This window comes from Aphidius gifuensis, linkage group LG1 (genome assembly GCF_014905175.1).
Source record: "Aphidius gifuensis isolate YNYX2018 linkage group LG1, ASM1490517v1, whole genome shotgun sequence".
Taxonomy (NCBI): Eukaryota; Metazoa; Arthropoda; class Insecta; order Hymenoptera; family Braconidae; genus Aphidius; species Aphidius gifuensis.
In genome coordinates, this window is record NC_057788.1 from 31,189,187 (window position 1) to 31,211,289 (window position 22,103).

The 22,103-nt window shown below is 21.5% G+C and overlaps 1 protein-coding gene across 2 annotated transcripts in view; it reads left to right on the plus strand.

Moving 5' to 3' along the window:
- The window catches only part of LOC122860423 (venom dipeptidyl peptidase 4), a 119,522-nt gene that overhangs the window by 5,715 nt on the left and 91,704 nt on the right, over positions 1-22,103 (plus strand). The window contains exons 1-2 of one of the 2 annotated variants that reach the window (XM_044164236.1): positions 5,021-6,701; positions 10,161-10,279. The exons of the other annotated variant lie outside the window; for it this stretch is intronic. Coding sequence (XP_044020171.1) covers positions 10,253-10,279 — 27 coding nt within the window. The 5' untranslated portion in view covers positions 5,021-6,701; positions 10,161-10,252. Of the gene's footprint in view, positions 1-5,020; positions 6,702-10,160; positions 10,280-22,103 lie in introns of those variants that run through there. 2 annotated transcript variants of the gene reach the window in all.

Sequence of the window (22,103 nt, forward strand, 5' to 3'; positions counted from 1 at the left end):
GACAATTTTTATAAGTCTAATTTAAAAAACAACAAGTAGTTTTCAAAAAATATTTCCTTGTTAAATAAATAATGCCATCAATAAATTATTTATTTATTTTTTTTTGTCTTTATCAAGTCAGCCAGTGTAAAGGACACATTGTATTTCATATTTTCAAAGGTCTAGAAATTGGATAGATCTAGATAGATCTAGAGATCCAAAATACATAATATCAGATGTATATATCAAAGTGTACCTGTATAATGTATGTAACATGAATTGCCAAAGGGCTTGATGGAAAGGGGGATGTATATATAGTTTAAAGGATAGAAGGTGTTGGCTGATTGCATTTTGCATACATATATATCATATAAATAATAATAATAACAGTTGAGAGTAAATCTGATCAAAAACACAACGACAATGCAGATTTGACAATATATTTATAATAATAACTATCCAACTATTTTACATCAACTCTCCTTGACGAAATAAATTTAACTATTTTTTTTTTTTTTTTGTTTGTGAATTTACAATTGTTTTATTTGACTTTAGTTGGGCTTGTAACAGCCACAAATTGTAGACAAGTATCTTGGGAAATCTACATAAGTTCTGTAAATTCATATATAGTTTATTTAGTATTTTCATATTTAATTTGATATATAATAGTAAATATATTATTCAATGCGTAGTTGTTTTTTTTTTTTTTGTAAATATATTCTTTATTTAATTCAACTAACACCCAATACTTTTGATTGATTTTTAGTATTTTTTTTTTTATTTTGCATTTTTGCCAGAAGCTATAATGTATTGACTCAACCCACGCTTGTAAAAATATGTGCACACGTATTATTCTCCATTTCATATGAATATTATAATACCAAGCATCTGTTTTGATTTAAATATTAAAAAAAAAATCCTCAGGGAATGAGAGCAAAATTTTTTATTTCGAATTTTTTTTTTTTTTTATTTCTTTATTAATATATATTATTATTATTATTTTTATATAAATTATTTTTTTTTTTGTTTTTTTTTATTTGTGGAAAAAAGGTATATGGATTTTCTTTTTTTTTCTTTGGTGAAATCAATTTTTTCAAGATTTTGATTTCAACAAATTGTGATGTTGAGCATGTAGGTGAATTTTTGAATTTTTATTTTTTTTGCAAGCAATCTGAAAAATGCTTTGATCCTTTTGAAATACACATATCGGCTATTTTACAAACACAAGAATCAAAGCAGAAAAAAATTATATTTTGAAATAAAAAAAAAATCAAACTTTTTGAAAGTTTTTTTTTTTTTAAACTTATTTTAAATATTCGAGTATGAAATAGAGTTTGATATTGGTATGTGCTTTATGTATTTTATATTTTTTTTGATATATTGTAAAATATTTTTCTGGTGTTGAGGATAAAAAGCATGTTCGTTTAGATGTTTTGAAATTGTTGGTATTGAGATTGTGACACTCAATCGAACTTTACTTTTCGGCTGTTGTGTATACAAAGGACTCAATTTATTTTTTACAACAACTTCATATATTAAATAATAAAAAAAATATTAAAAAATATTATTAATAATAAAAAATATCATTTTAAAAGTAAAATATGTTTCAATTTTTCTGTCACACTGACATTTAGAATGAAAAAAAAAATTTATAAAATAATTTTCAACTTACAAAATTCATTAATAATATATTATTGTTTTCATTTATTTTTATTAAATTTTTAATATTATATAATTAAAAAAATAATAATACAAATGATTAATGATTTATTTTATTAATTTTTTATATATAAAATTTTTTTTCATTTTGAATTTCTTGTGATAAATTAATTTGTCGTTTTATCAGTCAGGTAAAGATTAGACAGCATTGTTATCTCTCAACGTTAAAATATATTTTAATTTAAACCAACTTTGACATTGTTTTGTGCCAAATATGTGTATACAAAATTTTCCCTTTAATATTAAACTTGTCTTTTGTCCTTGGGTTATGTTCAAGTTTTCTTGTATACTTACATCGTCATTGTCTGTCTCCTTGATAATAATTTTTTGGTACTAAATCATCATATCTTATATCAAAATTCAAACTAAATTTAAATTAATTATTTTACTTTTGATTACAAAAGGAAAAAAAGTGTTTTTCCTTTAGCTTATTTATAATTTAATGAATAAATAAAAAGTATTAAAAATTAATTGAAAGTTGTGGTTGTCGTGACATTAGACTTGTACATTGAGGTAATCAATATTAATAATTTATAAGGGTAGTTTCGATCAATTGAATATGTTTAACACAATCGTCAATGGCAAGGTCATGAATATTAATTATTTATTTTTGATCAATAAATTTCGCACTAGGCCTTACTATACTGTATAATAATTTATAATTTTTTTTTTTTTTAAACAAGTCAATTTTTTAAATACCTAGGACTTATGTTTGAAAATAAAAATCTTTTAGTGTTAAATTAGCAACAATAGAATGATCTTTTTCTATAAATAGAGATCATTTTTAGTTTTTAAATTTTTTACAATTTATTATTAAACAAAAACTATTGATAAACCAATTTTTAAAATTTTTTTAAAATCAACAGATCAATCAGATTCCATCATAACTAATTCAACTTTTTTGTTAAATAAAAGTATTTTTTTTTTAGAGCTTTTGTACTTTACCTAATAGATATTTTTTTTTTCATTTCAAAATCAATCCTTGTGGATTTTTATTTCTGTTATAAACAAATTTATAAAAAAAAAAATTACTATGATTTTTTCTGTTCTGAAAATTTGTAAAGTTAAACAAACATAAATATAAAATTTAATAAAAGAAACATATGAAGCTTTATTTTGATAAAGAAAAAAAAAATTTTTTTTTATTGTAAATTTTATTACGTACACAGCTCAGTGCTTTTCATATTCACCTGAATATTTTAGAGACTTTCAAGGTTTAAAATTATTCAGAATTATTACTAAATTATTACGTTTCATATGTGCTAAAAACTTTTTTTCATTTTTCCGTAAATATTCTAAAAACAGATTGAAAATTTATTTTATTTTTTTGCATTGTTCGTTCAAGTATAATGGGCCCTTTGTAAAATATAGAAAAAAAAAAAATAATAATAAATGGTGAAAAAAAATTAAAGTATTTAATAATTTATTTAAAAATAAAAATAATCCTTCAATTTTTATGGAATAAAATATATTTATCGTATAACTTGGAGAATTATTATTACGGTATATTTTTGAGGCTACATATTTTAATGCACTTTTCTCTCTGCGATTTAATGTATTGTTTTTTTTTCCTCAAAATAAAAAAATAGTAGATGGACCCACTATTATATAGACAATTTTATGAGACACTCAGTGTACTCCAGATTTTTTCTTGGAATATTTATGAACATAATATACAAAGGGCTTTTACGATGTCTTGCTATCATTCGAAAATGCATAAACTGCAGTAGAAAATTGATGGTTTTATCGAAATAAAAATATAAAAGTTTATACGACAAAAAAAAAAAAAAACAGCGAGTCAGTTGAATTTTGTTACTAATGTATACTTGCATTTATAAATATTAAGTTTATGAATTAAATCGATATGATTTTACTTAGTTTTTTTTTTTTTCAATTCATTTTATGACATCGTGAAAAATTAATTACGAGGTCATCAAGAGGGTTATTCGTTTAAAAATAAACCCGTTATTTAAAATATAAAAAAAACTCTTGAATTATGTTTTTTATTTTCTTTTTAAATTATTATTTTTACTATTTTTAATTTACGATTGTTAATTAAAAAACGTCAATTTTATATTATACATCAACTTGATAAATAAAAAATAAAAAAATAAAAATTAACCGAGTGTAAATAAATATTGACATATTTATTTAAACTACAACTCGTATTCTAAAATTTAAATTGCCTGTAAATTGAAAAAGCGAAAAATAAATAAATTAAAAAAAAAAAAATAATTGATTTAATAAAAATAATAAATAAATACGATCTGTTTAAAATTCAAACCAACGTGATATACCTTTTATTTTTTTTTTCTCTTTCATTTACTCGTTTTAAAAATCAAAAAAATATACAACTAATTAATAGTATGAAAAATTGAAAAAAAAGATAAATAAAAAAATATAAATCATTTAAAATAATAAATTAAAAAAATTCTCAATTATTACAAATGAATAAAAAAAAGCTCTGAAAGTTTGTAAAAAATAAATATTTAAAATCCATTAAAACAAAATTTACAAAAAAATTATAAAAAGCATTTTTAATAATTTTCAAATAAGTGCTATTCAATTTTTATTCAAATAAAAAAAAATAGCCCATTAATTTAAATTGCTATTTGCAGAGATCTATCATTAACAACTCACAAATTGAATAATTTCAAACAGAAAAAAGAATGAAAAAAAAAAAATTATTACCCATGTATTTTTAATTTGTATAAAAAAAAAAAAAAAATTGTATATCGTTAAAATTTGTCGGTAAAAAATTCCAAAAGAAATGAATATAAGTAATAGAATAATTGATGGATAAAAAAATCCAAATTGATTGTTAGATGCAAATAATATAAATAAATCTAATAAATAATTAAATGATAATAATAATACATGATAGTAATTGAAATTGCAAATGAAATATTGATTAGTGTGGTAAGGTAATGTTTCCCAAGTGGCTTATATCGTTAAGATGAGCAACAGTATACGTGTGGCCATAACCCAGAATACAAAAGCCAGCAAAAAACAACTATATTTTTTTTTTTCTACTCGTAATTTAGCTTTAACCATTTGTGGTAATTTTTTTTTTCCTTACCTTTAACGTGACTGTGCATTAAATATTATAATATAAAAAATAAAAATAAAATTTACTTATAACCTGCCACGTAAACTTGTAAAATAAAATCGATTTAATTTTTTATATACGATTGAATTTCATTTCTAAATTAGTTTAAAAATATTTTAATGAAAAAAAAATCAAAAAATTAAATCGCTAAAAAATTTTTAAATTAATTAAAATGGATAATAAAAGTTTGAGTTTAAAAAATATAATAATATATTTTTTTTTCTTTTTGTAATTCAATTGTGTGACTGTGAGAGTGCATGAGTGATGTTAAATAAATTTTTTTTACTTTAAAAGTTTATGCCAGTTTGTGTGAGTGTGTATGTGTCTCTTTGAAAATTCGCTGATTTAGCCTTTGGCTGTTTGGCTCATTTGCTTTTTCTCTCCTCGTGGCTTTTCTCAGACACCCACAAAAATTTACCAGTAAAGCTTTTGATCTTTCCTATGATTTTGCTCTTTCTTTTTGGTCTTTATTCGAAGCTTTTCTTTTTCTATTCAAGCGTAACTAAACACCCACGATAACACATATATAATTTCTCATATTTTTTTTTTCCAACTAGCCTCTAGCCAATTTTTTTACAAGAAAAAAAAATTCAATTATTTTCACTCTATCAAACAAAAATAAAAAAAAATCTTTTATTTCGATTTATGTATCTTTAAATTTTCTCTCAATTTTAAAATAATAATAATAATATAAGTAAATGAAAATTAAATTTAATATATATTTAGTAATGAAAAAAAAATAATTTTTTTTATATAAAACAAGAGAACAATTTGCGGTGTAGCATTTTCTTTTACCTCAAAAAAAACAAGTGTAATAAAATTTAATAATAATTATACACTTGTAAAATTAAATAAAAAATAAATTTTCACGCTGATTAATTCTTATAATAAATATTTAAAGACTTTTTTTTTCTATTTTTTTTTTGAATAGAGAATAAAGAGATGTATTTTTAATTTTTTAAATGAATTTTCGTCGTCAATATGTTAGCAGTTTATTGAGTCGATACGTTTGGTCCAGTCATAGTATTATTATTGCTGCAGACATTCAACAGGTACACACAAACGTTGAGAGTTTAAATCCACCTATTTCCCTTTACCTTATACCCATCATCCGTTGAGCTCTTTTTCTCATCTCTTCTTGTTCATCTACTTTCATTCGTCTCGTCTTTAATACTTGACTCTGGTCGAGAATGTTTTTTTCTTTTTTTTTTACAAAACCAATTTTTTCTTTTTTTTTCTGTCTTCTCTCTCTTGCTCAAGCTCACCCTTTTATTATCATTATCTTTATCTTAAATATTTTGCTTTTTTTATCATCATCTTCTTGTTCGTATCTTTTTCTTTTTTTGATTTCCCCTCTACTAAAATTTTGCTCTTTGATAGTGCGCCGTGGCCAACTTGCGCCGGTAAAACACCGCGTTTTTGGTGCATCGAATTCGCCGGTAAAAATTTTGTGCTCTTTCTCTTTTCTCTCTCTTGAAGTTAATATATCTATATATATTATGTTCTCATCGCACTCGAGTATTATCTCTCACTTGTATACCTTCATTTTATATATGCGCCAGTCGAGTCGGCGCGACGCTTTGCTTCCTAGCTCACAGTGTAATTTAACTCTGATCCATTCAGTTCAACGCCGGTCGTCGTCGTCGGTGGTGACACCGTTATTAAATTTTTATATCATTGTTTATAAATCATCAAATAAATTTGTGATTATTTGTGAAATTATTCATTTATTTAATAATTTAATCTTTTTTTATTTTATTTTATTTTATTCCTTTCTTTTTCTTTTCATTTTCAAGTGATTAAGATTTTTTTTTTTTCAATTCTAAAATTTGCTTTTAAAAATTATTTTTTTTGGTGCTTTTGTTGTTTCGATTATCAAAGTGGATATTTATTTGTGAGTATATTTAATTTGTTTTAATTTAATTTCAATTAATTTTAGTGAAATTTTGTCTGTTGAATTTTTTTATATCTAGAAAAATTCTTTTAAATTTTTCAATTTAGTTTAAAGTGTGTCATGATTGCTGATTATTGTAATTTATATTTGAATATACTATAGTGTAAATTCAATTTGGTTCAAGTATTTGCACTTTCTCCTTGATATGTCCTTCATTATTGCCTTGTTTTTTAAAATTAATTTTGCTTTGGTTCCTACCTTTCACCTGATCTCCTTTCATTTATATTATTAAATCACAGTTTTGTAACTTTTTTTTTTTTTCTGGTGTTTTGTTTATGTATCACGTGTGTCAATGGTTATATGAATTAATTTTTTCTTTTTTTTTTCGATATACTTTTGATTGATTTGTATATTTCAAAAGTAGTTTCAAAATATTCGTGGTTATTGTATTTCGTCTGTTTTTTTTTTCGAAAGGAAAATATTAAATTGTTTGTGGAAATTTGTTTGAAGGATTTAATGAAGGTGAGAGGTTCGTTGTGAAGGTTAATAATTTCATCAAAGTGCATTGTATAGTAAATTCGTGCAAAATGATATTTATTTTTTGCTTTTACTCGAGTTTTAATTCAATTGAATCGAATTTCATAATTTTATTTTTATTTCAAAGGTGTAATATTTGATATTTCGAAATAGTAAACTTTTATTAGTTATAAATTGTTGAAATATAAAATAATAAATAAAACAAAGGTTTAAAATTCTACTCGAGTGTAAAATTATTATTGTAATCATTTCGTTATCATTAAAAAAAAATGTCATGCTATCAGTCGGCAATTTTACCACGTGTTCTAAATATTGTTAATATTTTTTTTCTATTTTTTATTAAAATTACATTCAGTAGCTATTTAAAAGATAAAAAAAAATTTCTTTGTAAATTTTGCAACGTCAATTTACAAGTGATATAAATTGAATAAAAAGAAGAAAAAAAAAAATGATAAATGACATTAACACAGTTGCTTTTCTGTGACATCAATTTCATCCGTAAATTTGAGTTAATAATTTAGTTCAACGAGAGATTTTACTTGTGACATTGAAAAATCATTTTGTTGAGGTTAAATAAATTTACCATGTACCCATCCATCATCACTGCATAAATAAAAATGTACAATTATTATGTGCAATGTCTGCATTCCAAGTTGGATAATTAAATTCAAACAAAAATCAAACAACATTTGTATAAATAAATTTTTTTTATTTTATTTTCTCACCTGATTTCACCTGTTGAACCTAATCGACTGCGTGAATGTAAATTATTTTTATATTCAAATCAGATCATGTACATTCCCTATTACATAAAACGGATTGTATAAAATTTTTATTTCTAAAAAAAAAACAGGAAGGAAGTCAAACAAAATTTCTTACTTGATAAATATTTATTTTTCTATAATATAATTATTTTATAAAATTTCTTTAATTTATTTTTAAATACTAGTTTTTAATCATATTCATATCACGTGATATTCAATCAGATATTAAATAAATAATTGATGATTTTTATTCGGGCTTGACTCGAGGCTTGATGTAAAAAAAAAAAGATATAAATTTGCTTGAAAATAATTTGTATTTTTGAATAAATTTATAGAAAAAAAAAATAAGGTTTGTTAATTTAAAGAAACTGAGAAAATTATATCTATGATTGGCTAAATTACTTTGCTCTTAATTAGTTTTTTTTTATAATAAAAAAAAAATTTATATTTAGTTAATTTCAAAAAGTAGTTCATGAATATATATTTTATAAAAATATTAGTGTAAATTGAATGATTTGCTTAACATAAATACACATTAACGTTATAAAAATATTTAGTTAAATTAAATTTTAGTCTATCTCTTTGAATAGTAACTAGTAAAACAAAGTTTTTTGTACAAAAAAAAATAAAAAAAAAAAAATAATACATAAGTAAAATTATATAATTTAAAAATACAATTTGATAAATTAAATAAAAATTTATAATAACAAGACAAATCATAAAAACACAAAATTAATATTTAATTTAATTTTTAACACCTGATAATAATTACTTATAATAAATTATCAACAAAAAAACTAAATAAATACATTGAAATTTTGTAAATATCTCGTCGTCAAATATAAAATATATTTCGTTATGAATTTTTTTTTTAAAAAACGAGTGAAAGTACAAGAACATATAAAACTGGTTTCAATTCAAGGGCAATAAATTTAAAGGTCATATCCTGATCCAGCTATTTATTTCATTTCAAAATTACACGTTTCTATTTTATTTTTTTTCAAATTTCATAAACATAAAAAAAGGGTATTATCATTATTTCGTTTATTTTGATAAATTTAATTGAGCTTAATTATTATTTTTATTATTTATTTTTCTATTGTATGGTGTTTATCCTAGAAGACGGAAGTGTGATATATATTAAGTAAAGGTTTACTTTGTACGAGGGATTTGTTATCTTGTCGTGTGGGTCGTCGGGTTTAAGTGGGAAAGGTCAGTACAAGGCCGAGTTTAACCGACCAATACCAATTGTGTCTCTACACTAGAACAAATTGAAAAAAATAAAATTTATATATATAAACAATTATTTAAAAAAAAAATAAAAATAATAAGCTCAAGATTATCTTTTATATTTTGAGAGGTTCTTTAATAAAGTAGGATAAACTTGAGAAAATAAATTTATTATTAAAAACATCAAAGAAAATATTTTAAACAAGATAAATTATAATAAAATTATTCAACTATTTTTTAATAGATTTTTATCTAAAAAAGAAAAAATTTATTTTCTGTATTTCGATTGATTTAAAATTAGGATATTATTTTAATTGAAAAAACTATTTTTTTGTTCATTAATTTCATTATTATTATCAGTACTAATTTATCATTAAAAAAATTTAAAAGTATCCTGTCAATTTACCCCACTTACCCTTATATTTTTTTTTTTAATTTTTTTTTATCAAAATTCATCATCGTCAATGTCATGGTTGAATAAAAAAGAGTGACATAATTTAGTGTCGTTGATGCAAACCCCATCGCTATTTAAATTTTTACACTCGAGCTAACATGATCCTTTTTTTTTTCTAAAAAAACAAATTCATTTTACTTTGATCTATTTGATCATTTTTATTGTGAAATCTATACATTCCTTTTTTTCTATTGATGATGGTTTATTCTTTGTTTAAATTTCTTCTCTTTTGGTTTTTTATTTCAATGATATATTATTATTATTTTGTTGAGTATCCTTTGGTTTGTTTGAAAAATAAATAATTTATATAAAACCACTTCCACTTGGTTGATTGTTTATTTATTTGTTTATTTTTTTTTATATTTTTTTTTCGTTTGAAAAATTGTTTGCATGTTTGTTTAATATATATATATGTTAGTGTGAATGTTGTATTGTATATTTATTTTGCTGATTCACATGATTTATCTCTCGAAGGTTTCGAGTGTGTTGGTGAATTGGTGGTTTAAACTTTCTGTACACGAGTTGTGTGATAAGCAACCCAGCAACGAGAATCAAAGGGTGTCATCATGACCGAAGGAGGGATGAACGTTAGTGTAAGTGAAAAATTAAAATTTTTATACATACCTATATATATTTTTGGATTGAGCTTTTCTTGAAAATATTTCTTATTGAATGAAATTTTTTTTTGTTTTTTCAATGAAAATTTGTTCCAATTAATGTTGAAGTTTTTTTTTCTTTGATATAATAATATTATAAAAGTAAAGTTTTAAAAGAATTAAAAATTGGATAAAAGTTTTTTATCCAATTTTATTTTTTTATTTTAAGAAAGCAGCTTTATGAGATTACAAAAATATTCTCGTTAAATAATCGTAGCATTGTTTTAAAATTTTAAAAAGTAGAAAACAAAAAAAAAAAAATTGAATAAAAGAAAAAAAATATATTGAATAGTCGCAGATATGGCATTCACTTATTCTTGGTCTTGTTCAACTCGCAAGGTGGCCTTGTTATATCGTGAAAGAAAAAAAAAAGTTTTTGATAAAAATATATATTAATAATCCAGAGGAAATATTTTATTTGAATTATTTTTTTTTTTATTTCTTTACTTATACATTTGTTATCGTCTAGACATTTTTCTCATAAAATTTCATCAAAATTTAAGCAAATAATATCCGACAATTATTTGCATTCAAAATCGAATTATATAACTGGAAATTAAAATTTAAAAAAAAAAAACATAATCAATGGTATAATATTTGATTTATAACATTTTTTTTTAAATCTAAAATTTGATGGAAAATTAATTTAACATCGAAATAAAAATTTGCATGATAGTAATAATTTTAAATTACATTTTGAAATTTTTTTTTTAAATAACAGTGAATTTATACTCGATGGATTAGTGGCAGAAATATGAGATTGATATATTTTTTTAAATTTAAATTCAGTATTTTTTTTCAACTCAACACTGAACAACAATAAAATTTTCACAATCCAGAATATCATATTTTCAATAAACCTGCAATGTCATCAAATAAAAAATCAAAATTTATATTTGCAAATAAATTGAATTAAAAGTATCAGGAAAATAATATGATTAATTAATTCATTGATAAATTCATTGTGATATTTATTTATTCATTTTCGAGAATTTTTAAAATTTAATATTTAAATGAATTTATTTTAGCTTGATTTCATTATACAATATCGGATGAAAAAACATTACCATTTTTAATTTATTTTAGTAAAAAAAAAACGTTCATTCAAAATTGAAAAATTTATCATTAAATTATTATTGGAAAATGAGGAAATTTAAAATTATTGTTTAGAATGAAATTAAACATTTTTTTCTATATGAATTTCATGATGAATCTTGAGTATAATTTCTATGAAATTTTCGAGACATAAACTTGAATAAATTGTAATATACACAGTGAGTTAAAGAGAATTTTAGCTTGATGTTTTGTAGAATAAGATCAAGTTTATTGCAAATTGAAAATGTGGGTTATAACGTGAACTTTTTGAGAGTCAAGTTAGTCTGTCGGTTAGAGTACACGTCAATGCTTTAGTCTGAATATAATATGTTTATGCGAAAATTTAATGTATAACCAAAATTTAACACGTTATTCATCTTCTGATATATTTAAATATTTTTTAAATATATATTCATAAACCTTCAAGGTGCGTTACATTACCTCAATACCCTAAAAACCGTATATAAGCTTTTTTTATTGAGAAAACGTTTCAAAATTTATATCTCATTTAATTGAAATTATTAAATTATTTAACATTCATTAAACAGCTAATAATTTATATTAAAATTTATTTTTTTTTACATTTTTATTTAAAAAATTTTCACTAAAACAAACAAATAAATATCTAAAATTTTAAATATTTTTTAAAGATATTTTCCTAAACTAAATATTATAAAAAATCTTTATTATTTTAAAAATATTTATTTTATATTTTAAAATATTCAAGAATAATAAGTATATGCTATTAAAATATATCTAAATTTATTTTTTTTTCTAGCTCTTAGATAAAATATAATAGAAAAAAAAAAAAATTTTCATTGAATTATTTATCTATTAATTTTTTTTTCCTTCTTTTTGATGTGCTCTTTGCAAAGATTATGATTTGAAGTAGATACTTTGCAAAATAATTTAACAGTCGTTAAAAAGAAAAAGTAATAAAAAAAAAAAAAAAAAAAAATTTTTAAGAAAGCAAAAATAATGGATATTGTTGTTAATAAATATTAACAGTTAAGTTGATTTTTTTTTGTGATAATGCAAATTTAATAATCTTATGGTATTATCGTGGGCATCGTTTCAAAATACTTTGATGTTTATACACATGGGTATTGTCCTGTTGTTGAAATGGTAGTCTCAAGTTAAAGCATAACACTTATAAATGTGTGGCTTTTATATATCTATATATATGACGTCATCTTGATGGCTTTTACGTGCAGGTAAATGTTATCACCTAAGTGAGATTATACCACGCATATTGTAAAACGTGGATAGAAATGATATTCCCATGAGATAGCCTCATTTATTTTCAATGCTTACGTTAAATTTTAAGCATCATGTGTATATTATTTTGTTATATAAACTATTATATATATTAACAAAAGTGTTTTGTAATCATAATTGAAATTTTAAACATTAATTATCATTTTAATTCTCTCGAGGGTTTATTAATTTATTGATTAAAATTATTTACTAAGCTATTATCTAAAACGTATGCTATTAATTATTGAAATATAGATTTATTTATCAATATTTAAAAATATATTCTTCATTTAAAATCATTTAATTTATTTGTAAATAATTTGAGCAACATATACAAATTAATTAATCTACTAAAACGCAGCTAAAATATTTTTTTTAGTCATTGAATTTAGCTGGAAAAAAATGGCAAAAAAAATTATCATATGTAAACTTGTATGATGCTTTTTTATATCTATATTTGGTTATGATAAAAATATGAATTGTGCTGTTGGCTTTGTAGGTGCTTTATGGAAATTCAAAAAGCTCGCGGCATTTTTATTTTGCATAGTGACATATATACCTTAAACAGGAGTTTCAATTTTCTTTTTTTTTTTTTTTTTTAATGCAGACGCTTCTTCTCTCCTTCATTTGTTGTATATTTTATATTTATTATTTTATTTTTTTTTTAGACTTTGTTCTTGCTGTTCTATTCTTTATATTTTGTATTGTTGCTATTTTAAAAAATTTTTTTTTTATATTTAAAAATATATTTATTTTGTGTTTTCTATATAATAATGAAAGTATATACACGCAAAACAGAGGTATTAAATATATCTGGGTTATGAAAAAAAAAAAAAATTCTTACTTACAATCAGAGTTTTTTTATTTATTTAATTTTATTTTTCTTTAGAAATATATATATTTTTTTTTGTGTTAGTGAATTGCGCTTTTGTATATATTTTTGTATACTTTTACTGTCTAAAATTGCCTCCAGGTTTTTTGATATAATCTGTAGATGATATGAAAGTCACTGGCCTTCGTGAGAATTTTAAAATACGATAAATAATTTTTTAAAATACAAAAAAAAAAACGAGTCAATTAACTTGAGATTTATTTTGAATAAATAAAATTACAAACCAACTTGATAATTTAAAGTAAAATATATATATTTATTTTACTTCTTCAAACATAATTTACTTGCTTTTTTGCCATTCAAATAATTTATAATTTAATTTACTAAATTTAAAAAAAAAAAACGACTTGTAATCTTTATTAATTTAGAATGTAATTTAAATATTATTTATTTAATTAGCTTGAATGTTTATACTTGAAAAATTTTTTTTTTTTATAATTCAATTTAATCAAGTTAATAAATTCCATCTGTTTTCATATGAAAGGCAAGAAAATTGGACCAAGCATATTATTTGCATGTTATGTAGCCCTTTAGTTCTTTAGAAGGACGTTGAATTTGTGTTGTACACCCGGTGCTTATGAATAGCAAATGGTCTTTGGTATATACTAAAGTGAAACGCGAGATGCATTTCGTAACATTGTACTGCACTATGACAAGCTCATGTTATTAATTCTGACCCACACATATATACTAATATAAATTTATATAAATTTTACAAACATAACTCTTATTGTACCACATAATAGTAGCTATATACAAATGTTCTAAGTTCGGCAACATGACGTCAATCTCAATAAAGTTTCCCAGAATTATTTTATATATGAAATTTTCATTTTATTTTACAAATTATTATTTATTATTCAATAACTATTTATAAAACCGTATTATTACTTCAATACTTTTGTGGTAAATTTAATTTATATTTTAATTTTTGGGGAATATATTCATCAGTTATCAGAAATTTTTAGTTGTATGATTTCTATAAATCAATTTGCTTTGATTAATTCATTCAAATATTAATAATTCAATATTTTTCTTGGTAAAATTTTATTAATAATTTCATAGCTCCAATTTATTTAAAATTATTATTAAAATATTTTTTTAATAAAATTAAATTTAAATAAAATAGGTGAAAAAAAAATAGCAAAATTGACAGAAAAAGTATATTTGAAAATTGTTGACAATTTAAAAAAATTATTTTCTCACAGTCAGCTGTTTTTTTTTTTTTTTAAATATTATCTTTGAAATCATCTCTCTATTTCTTATCACAATTTTCTCCAATTTTTTTTTCTGTGTATATATTTTTTCTTCTTTAGAAGTATTTTCTTTTATTTTAATTTTTTTTATTCTATTTTTTATTTTTTTATTATTTTTTTTGCTCCCGAAAAATGAGAGTTGGACAGTTTAAAAAAAAATGATAATAATAATAATAATATGAAAAGGAAGAAAAGAATGATGGTAGTTGGGTAAAGGGGTAGAGGGTAAAAGGGAATTTTTCTTTTGAATCTATCGAAAAACACGAAGTCAGAATTGGCTTGGCAACGACTCAAAGCATCAGCCAACACTCTTTTGACTTTACAGTAGTCAGTCTTTTACCTATTTGCAATATATTCATAGACACATGTATTTTATATTCCTCTACTACACATGTTCATTGATATTCTTTTTTTTTTTTTTTGGCAATATAAATTTAAATCACCACCAAAAGAAATCAAAAAATCCGCAAAATAAATTAAAAAATCATAAATTTATTTTATAATAATAATAAACTCAATGATTTTATATATAAAATTTGAAAATATCTTTTTTTTAATCTTTTAAATTAATTCTACTCATCATGTCAATCCAATGAATATTACAAATTATTTTACGTTAAAATTTCTCAATCATATTTTAGCATATATAAATATTTGAAAAAAAAAAAAAAAAAATTTATCCTAGAATTTTATGCTTCAAGTAAAACATGCAATGGAATAAAAATTGTTATTCAAATAAAACGAAGAAAATTGTTTTTTCTTTTAAATTTGAATAGCAATTATTAAAAAAAAATATTTTCTTTTAATTTAGTTAAAATAGAAAAATTGTTTGAATTAAAATAAAAAAAAAAAAATTTTTTTCTTCGTCATAATTCTTGTATAAAGTAAATGATAAAAAAAGCATTGCAAGGATAATAATTTTTTGCAATATAAGAAAATAAATAACAAAATGAAAAATAAAATTAATAAAAAAAAAAAAAAACAGTTTAATTTGGTCGAAAGCATTGATGATAGGGTTTCCTAGAATATTGGCAGTTACGCTATCGTTTTATATATCCGGGAGACGCCATGCGGTTTGATAACGTTGGTATATGAAATGGCTGTTGGGTGGAACATCTGCACCAAAAACCACCCCCCAAGTTTTTACCCTGAGTATCGAAATGAAACAAAATACCACATAAAATATACATATGGAAAAATAAAAAAATATACAAATGAAATGATAAAAAAATATAAATATTCGATTGTAAAAAAAAAATAAGTTTACATCCACAGATATTGGTTATTTATATTTATTATTATTATTATTATTATTTCGTATATTAAATTTTAAAACAAATAATTCTTTTTTTTTTTTTTAAATATAATAAAGATTTTTTGACGTTGAATGTTTTATTAAATTTGTTGTTCTATTTAAAAATAAAAAAAAAAAATGAAAATGAAAATACTTGGAGAGACAAGTCAAAGTGACGGGAGAAAAGTGATAACAAGATTTTGTAGACGATGGATAATTGTTTCCTTATACTGACTGACAGCTTCAATATGGATAAAGACTTCCTGGCATTATCGATATCCATCAATCGATAATAACCATTTTCTCTTTTACTTCCTATTTTCTTCATCCCTTTAAATCAAATCAATTTTGTCATTCTGTAACTTGATTTCTAAACAAAATATCTATTAAATATTTATACGGGAAAAAATATTTAATTATAAAGAAAATAATTGTATGAAATTATTTATTTTAATAATAATACTTATACTTGATTTAATTTTTTTTTTAAATTTATTATTAATGAAAATTAACGATTATTATTATTTTATTTTCATTCATTTTTCATTAGTTATAATAAAAGTAATCTGAGATTTAAAAAAAGATTTAAAGAGCTAAATATGAAGGTTAAAGATTTGACGAATGATAGCTGGATAAGAGCTGACTTTTAGTAGAGGTTTTGGGGGTGGAGGGTTAAAGACTATGATAAAGGTTAAAATGTGAAGAAAGGTGAGAGACCAAAGTGAGTATGAACTAGGCCGTCTTGAGGATTTATCCATAAGCTTCTCAAGAGTGTGCTTGGACGAATGTTACCTCACAAGAGTTAAGATAGTAATCTTGCCTTCGTCAGCTTTATAAATACGGGTGTCGTATTCTTCTTCTTCCTCCTCTTCTTCATCTTTTTCCTCCTCTTTTATTTACTCTTCATCACCTTCTTCTTATTCCGCAAACTTGAAATTTATAATATTTTATCCATTTGTAATTTTTTTTTTTTTACATACTTACGTGATTTAAAATAAAAAAGATTACATATTTTTCTATACATATTTCTTATCAATTTCATTTCCAATTATTTATTTAATTTGATAATTTTTTTTTTCATTATATATTATTTTTTTTATCTGAAATATATACATAGAAAAAAAATAATAAATATTGTCGATTTTAAAAGAGATGCAGACAGGCAAGGGTAGTAAAAAAATAAATAATAAAAATGAAAAAAAAATATAAAAGAGGATGAGGAAAGCCAGAGGTATTGTCGTTTCGTCGAGTGCCGGAAAAACTGAACAATAGGATGAGCAAAATAACTCAGGACGAATCGAGGAAACGAGTTATTCATTTTACCACACTATTCAAATTTTATTTTTCTATTTTTTAATAATAATAATATACATTTTTCTTTTTTTTTATGAATATTATTTTTATAAATATATATAAACAATATCTTTGCATTTCTTTTGTTACATTCTATCGACCTCGAGCTTTTTTTGTCAAATAAAAACGAAGTAATTTTTAATAATTGATTTTATATTTTAATAAAAAAAATTACTGTTTTAATTAATTAATAAATAAGGTGTATTTATTGGTAAATAAATATACTTTAGTGTTGATTGAAAATAGCCAAGAGGATCTTGGTGGTTTTTGAGGTTTTTTTGAAGTGAAAAAAGCTCGATTTTAAATTCAATTACCTTTCAAGTACAGAAGCTAGTGTGTGTGTTGATAAAATAAGGGATAAATGATCCGAGTAAATTTCTTCAGTAGCTTTGATTTTGTTTATATATAAACAATTTATAAAATCAAGAGAGTAAAGTGAGAATATTTAAAGTTACAAGTGAAAGCTCTAATGATGATCAAAAGTATCTCGCAATATAATTTCAATGGAAAATTAAATTTAACATTACTTTTATTTATAAATTTTAAATTTTAATTAACACATGTTTAATAATTATCTTCACTCATCATCTAATATCAGACAAATTTAATTTATATATTTTTTTATCTCTCAAGATCAACTAATATCTTCAAACATTGTATATTTGCACATTTTCCAAGTGTTTGACACAAATTTATCAGCACTGATTAGTACTTGTCTGATGAAATCTTCATGTTTGTTTATTAATTTATAAAATCAACAGAACTTCATTAACATAAATAAATTATATCTACACAAGATAAAATAAAATTTAAAGTAAAATAAATTAAACTTTTATGATTTATCATACATTTATTTAAAATATTAATTTAATTTTTTTTTCATTTGAAAAGTTTTTAATATCAATATTTAGTACATTTATTATAAATTTGTTATTGTTATTATTACTATTTATTAATTTATTAAACATACAACAACAATAATTTGTGTTTAAAATTTTTTTTAAAATATAAAGTTAACTTGACAAAGTGCATCGAAGCAAAGTTTTCTAGTAAATTTACGTGTAAAAATATAGATAGCTTTTTTATTTTTTTTTTTTTTGAATAAATACGAGTTAAATTTATGAATGCATGTGTGTCGGTTAAAACTAGCATATTTTCACAATGTACAAAATTTAGTTGAATGGTGGTAAACTTAAAAAGTGGAGACGACGTGAGTGACGAGACCACACATTATGTACATACCTCTTCTTTACTTATCGCATTTATTTTTCCTCACTCTCGTTCATTCGTTTCGTTTTTTTTTTGTTTTATTTTACTATATGGTTCTTTTGAACTCAATATTGCAAAAATATATTTCTCATATTGCATATATACACACACTCAATAAAATATTTATTGCCAATAGAAATAGTCGATACTTTTTATTCTCTGAATTTCTAAAGTTCTTTTTAACATTTTTTTTTTTTTATTTGTGGTTTTTATTTTATTTGGTAGTTATTGTTTTTTTTTTTTCTTTTCTTTAAATTATATTTTAAAATTTAAATAAAGTTTTTGCATATTTTTGAATAAACTGTATGTTTATTTGAAAAAAAAAATTACAAATTATGAATATTATAAATTTACATGTATGATTTTTTTTTCTGAATTTTTGGTTCAATGGTAATTAGTAAATTTTTGCAGACATATTAATTAAATATAATTAATTAAGTAAACAATAGAAGTTGAATGAAAAAGAAAAAAGCTTTATGTATTTTTTTTTTTTATAATAAAATATTTGAAAAAGTTTGATGAAAGTTTCTGTTTAAAATTTTGGTAAACAAAAGCTAGAAATGTATTCAATCGTCAAAATTTTTCGGTAAAGAGTTGTCGAATTAATTGGATATTGAAAGTTGATTGAATTTTTTAATATTAATAATATTATTATTTGCTAAATTTCCAATTGTTTATTTTTCCCTTTCTTTCATTTTATCGTTACGTTATTATTTGTTTCATTTCAAATGTTATTTGTTAATAAAATTTTATTAAATCATATTATTAACTTCAAATATTGTTTAAATAAAAAAATACAAATCACTTGGATAAATGAGAAAAAAATTCTATAAAAATTGAATATATTTGATGAAGAAAAATATTTTTTTTATTTACTTGAATATAATTTTTTTTTAATACTAGCTGTGGGTTTTTTTTTTATTTAAATTATGATCTTTGCATATGTCACTAATTAGACACTCTTGTTTATTTAAAATTATAACTGTATCTTCTTAATTACAGTTTTGTTTTAATTTAATGAAAAAAAAAAAAATTCAGAATTTAAATATCAAATTTTTAGATGATATAAATTTTTGTTTTTTCATTTAATTATAACGAATTAATTTTCTTTTTAATTATTTGAGTATGAGAGGTTGTTTAATTTTTTTTAATTACTACGATGTACGTATTTTGATGAAATACAAATTAAATAAAATTAAAAAATTTATTACAAATATAAAATAGAAAATTTCTATGAAAATAATTTTTTATTACATTAATTTTTTTATCAATGCCAATATTAAAAAACTCTGAATATTTTTCCAGTTATTTTTTAATAAAACAATATGAAAACTTTGATAAAAAAAAAAAAATTTACATTAATTTAATTAATTATTATTATTACATAAATATTAAATTTATGAAAAAATTAAATTAATAAGTAATTGAATTTTATTATCAAAGGGTTATTTTATAATTTATGTATTTTATATTTTTCAATTTATTGATATAAAGTATTTGATTAATTTATTTATAATTATGGGAAGAATTTAAAATATATCAATTTATTATCTAAAATTATTGAGCCAAAATTTTAATGACATGACTGAATCGATTATTCAGTATGGACAATTTTTGGTATTTTGAAAAGTGTCAAGTAATTATATACTTCAATCGATTTTCACCGATTGGCTCTTTCGGATCGCTGATCCGTTTCCCAATCAGTTTAACGAATTTATCCAAATATTTTCGGCTGCGTAAGCATGAAATGAACTCAAAAAAATTCATGTAAAGATGAAAAAAAATTCTTCTCAATCAATAAAAAGAAGGCTTTTTTGAAATATCATAATACAATCACTTGTATAATTTGATTTTTTTAAAAAAACTAATATTAAAAAAAATAAAAAAATTCCTAAAGTTATCAGTAGATAGTTCGTTCGTTGATAATATTATTAAAAAATTATTTGAAATTTTTTTTTCAACAATTTTACATGTTTAACGAAGAATTGAATATTAATTTTTTTCATTTTGTACGTAAACAAAAAGAGTCGAGTAAAAAATTTAAAAAAACTGTGGTTTTAAATAAACATACATGCAAATTGTTATCACCCAATTGATTGATTTTTTTTTCTACTTTTTGTAACTATTATTAATTCATATTAAATGCCCAAAAAATAAAATACCAAAATCTAGTAATTATTTTCAAAAACATCAATTTATTATTAATTTTTACTTTTATAATAATTTAAATAATATTTTAACTACCTGTTTATTTCCTTTTTTTTCTCTCTTTCTCTTTCTTTCTTCCCTATGACACATTGTGCTGTTGTCCACCTATCGTAGAAAAAAAAAAAAAAAAACTATTATCTTTAGTCGTGTTGTGTGGCAGACTGGCAGTGCGTGCACACATTACTTTCAAACTATTTTCCTTGACAATTTGTTATAAATACGTTAATTATAATTAAAAATAAATTATAAAAATATAACAACTAAATAATTTGAATAGTGAAAAGTATATTGGTGTTGTTAAAATTAAACTTTAAATGGATAAAACAAAAAATTAAAAATAAAATGGGATGTCCAGTTCGTCGACCAAAGCCACGAACAATGATGACTAATTTGTTGCCACGTTTCCACACGGTAGGAATTTTATATTTTCAATATTTATTTTTGGAAATATAGAATAAAAATTAAGAAAATGTAAAAGTAATCGTAAACAACATATGAATATTGCATGAATAAAATTCAACCCTTGTGTATTTATGATAGTTATATTGCTAAACAAAGATATTCCAATTCAAATATGAATATTGAACTTCTAAGTTAAATATTACATGCACACATATTCATATCTTGTACACAGTTATAATACAATAATAGTTATAATAATAATCCGTATAACATGGTGTATAGACTAAAGTTTGTTACCATCAGAAAATTTACCATGTTTAAATATTATATGTTTAAATTCAATACATATATACTATTTTTAAGTACATGAAAATGCGGCACATTGCCAATGTGATTTATTACCCTGAAACTTTAAAACCCACTGGAATAAAAAATTCATGATGCATGTATATGTGATTTTTTTTTTTTTTTAAATTAAATAATCAATAATGAATATTATTTTACATCAAAAAATAAATTTATTAATTAACATATATTTTTTTTTTTTCAATTAAAATATTATTTTTCATTTTTTTTACTGTAGAAATAATTTTTTTTTTTTTTTAATGATTTGACTAAATGAAAATTGATATTTTTATTTGAAAAATAATTTTGATTATTATAATAAAATATTTAAAATATTCGTTTGAATTTTTATTTTCATTATTTATTCATTGTAGAGGTATTTACATGAAT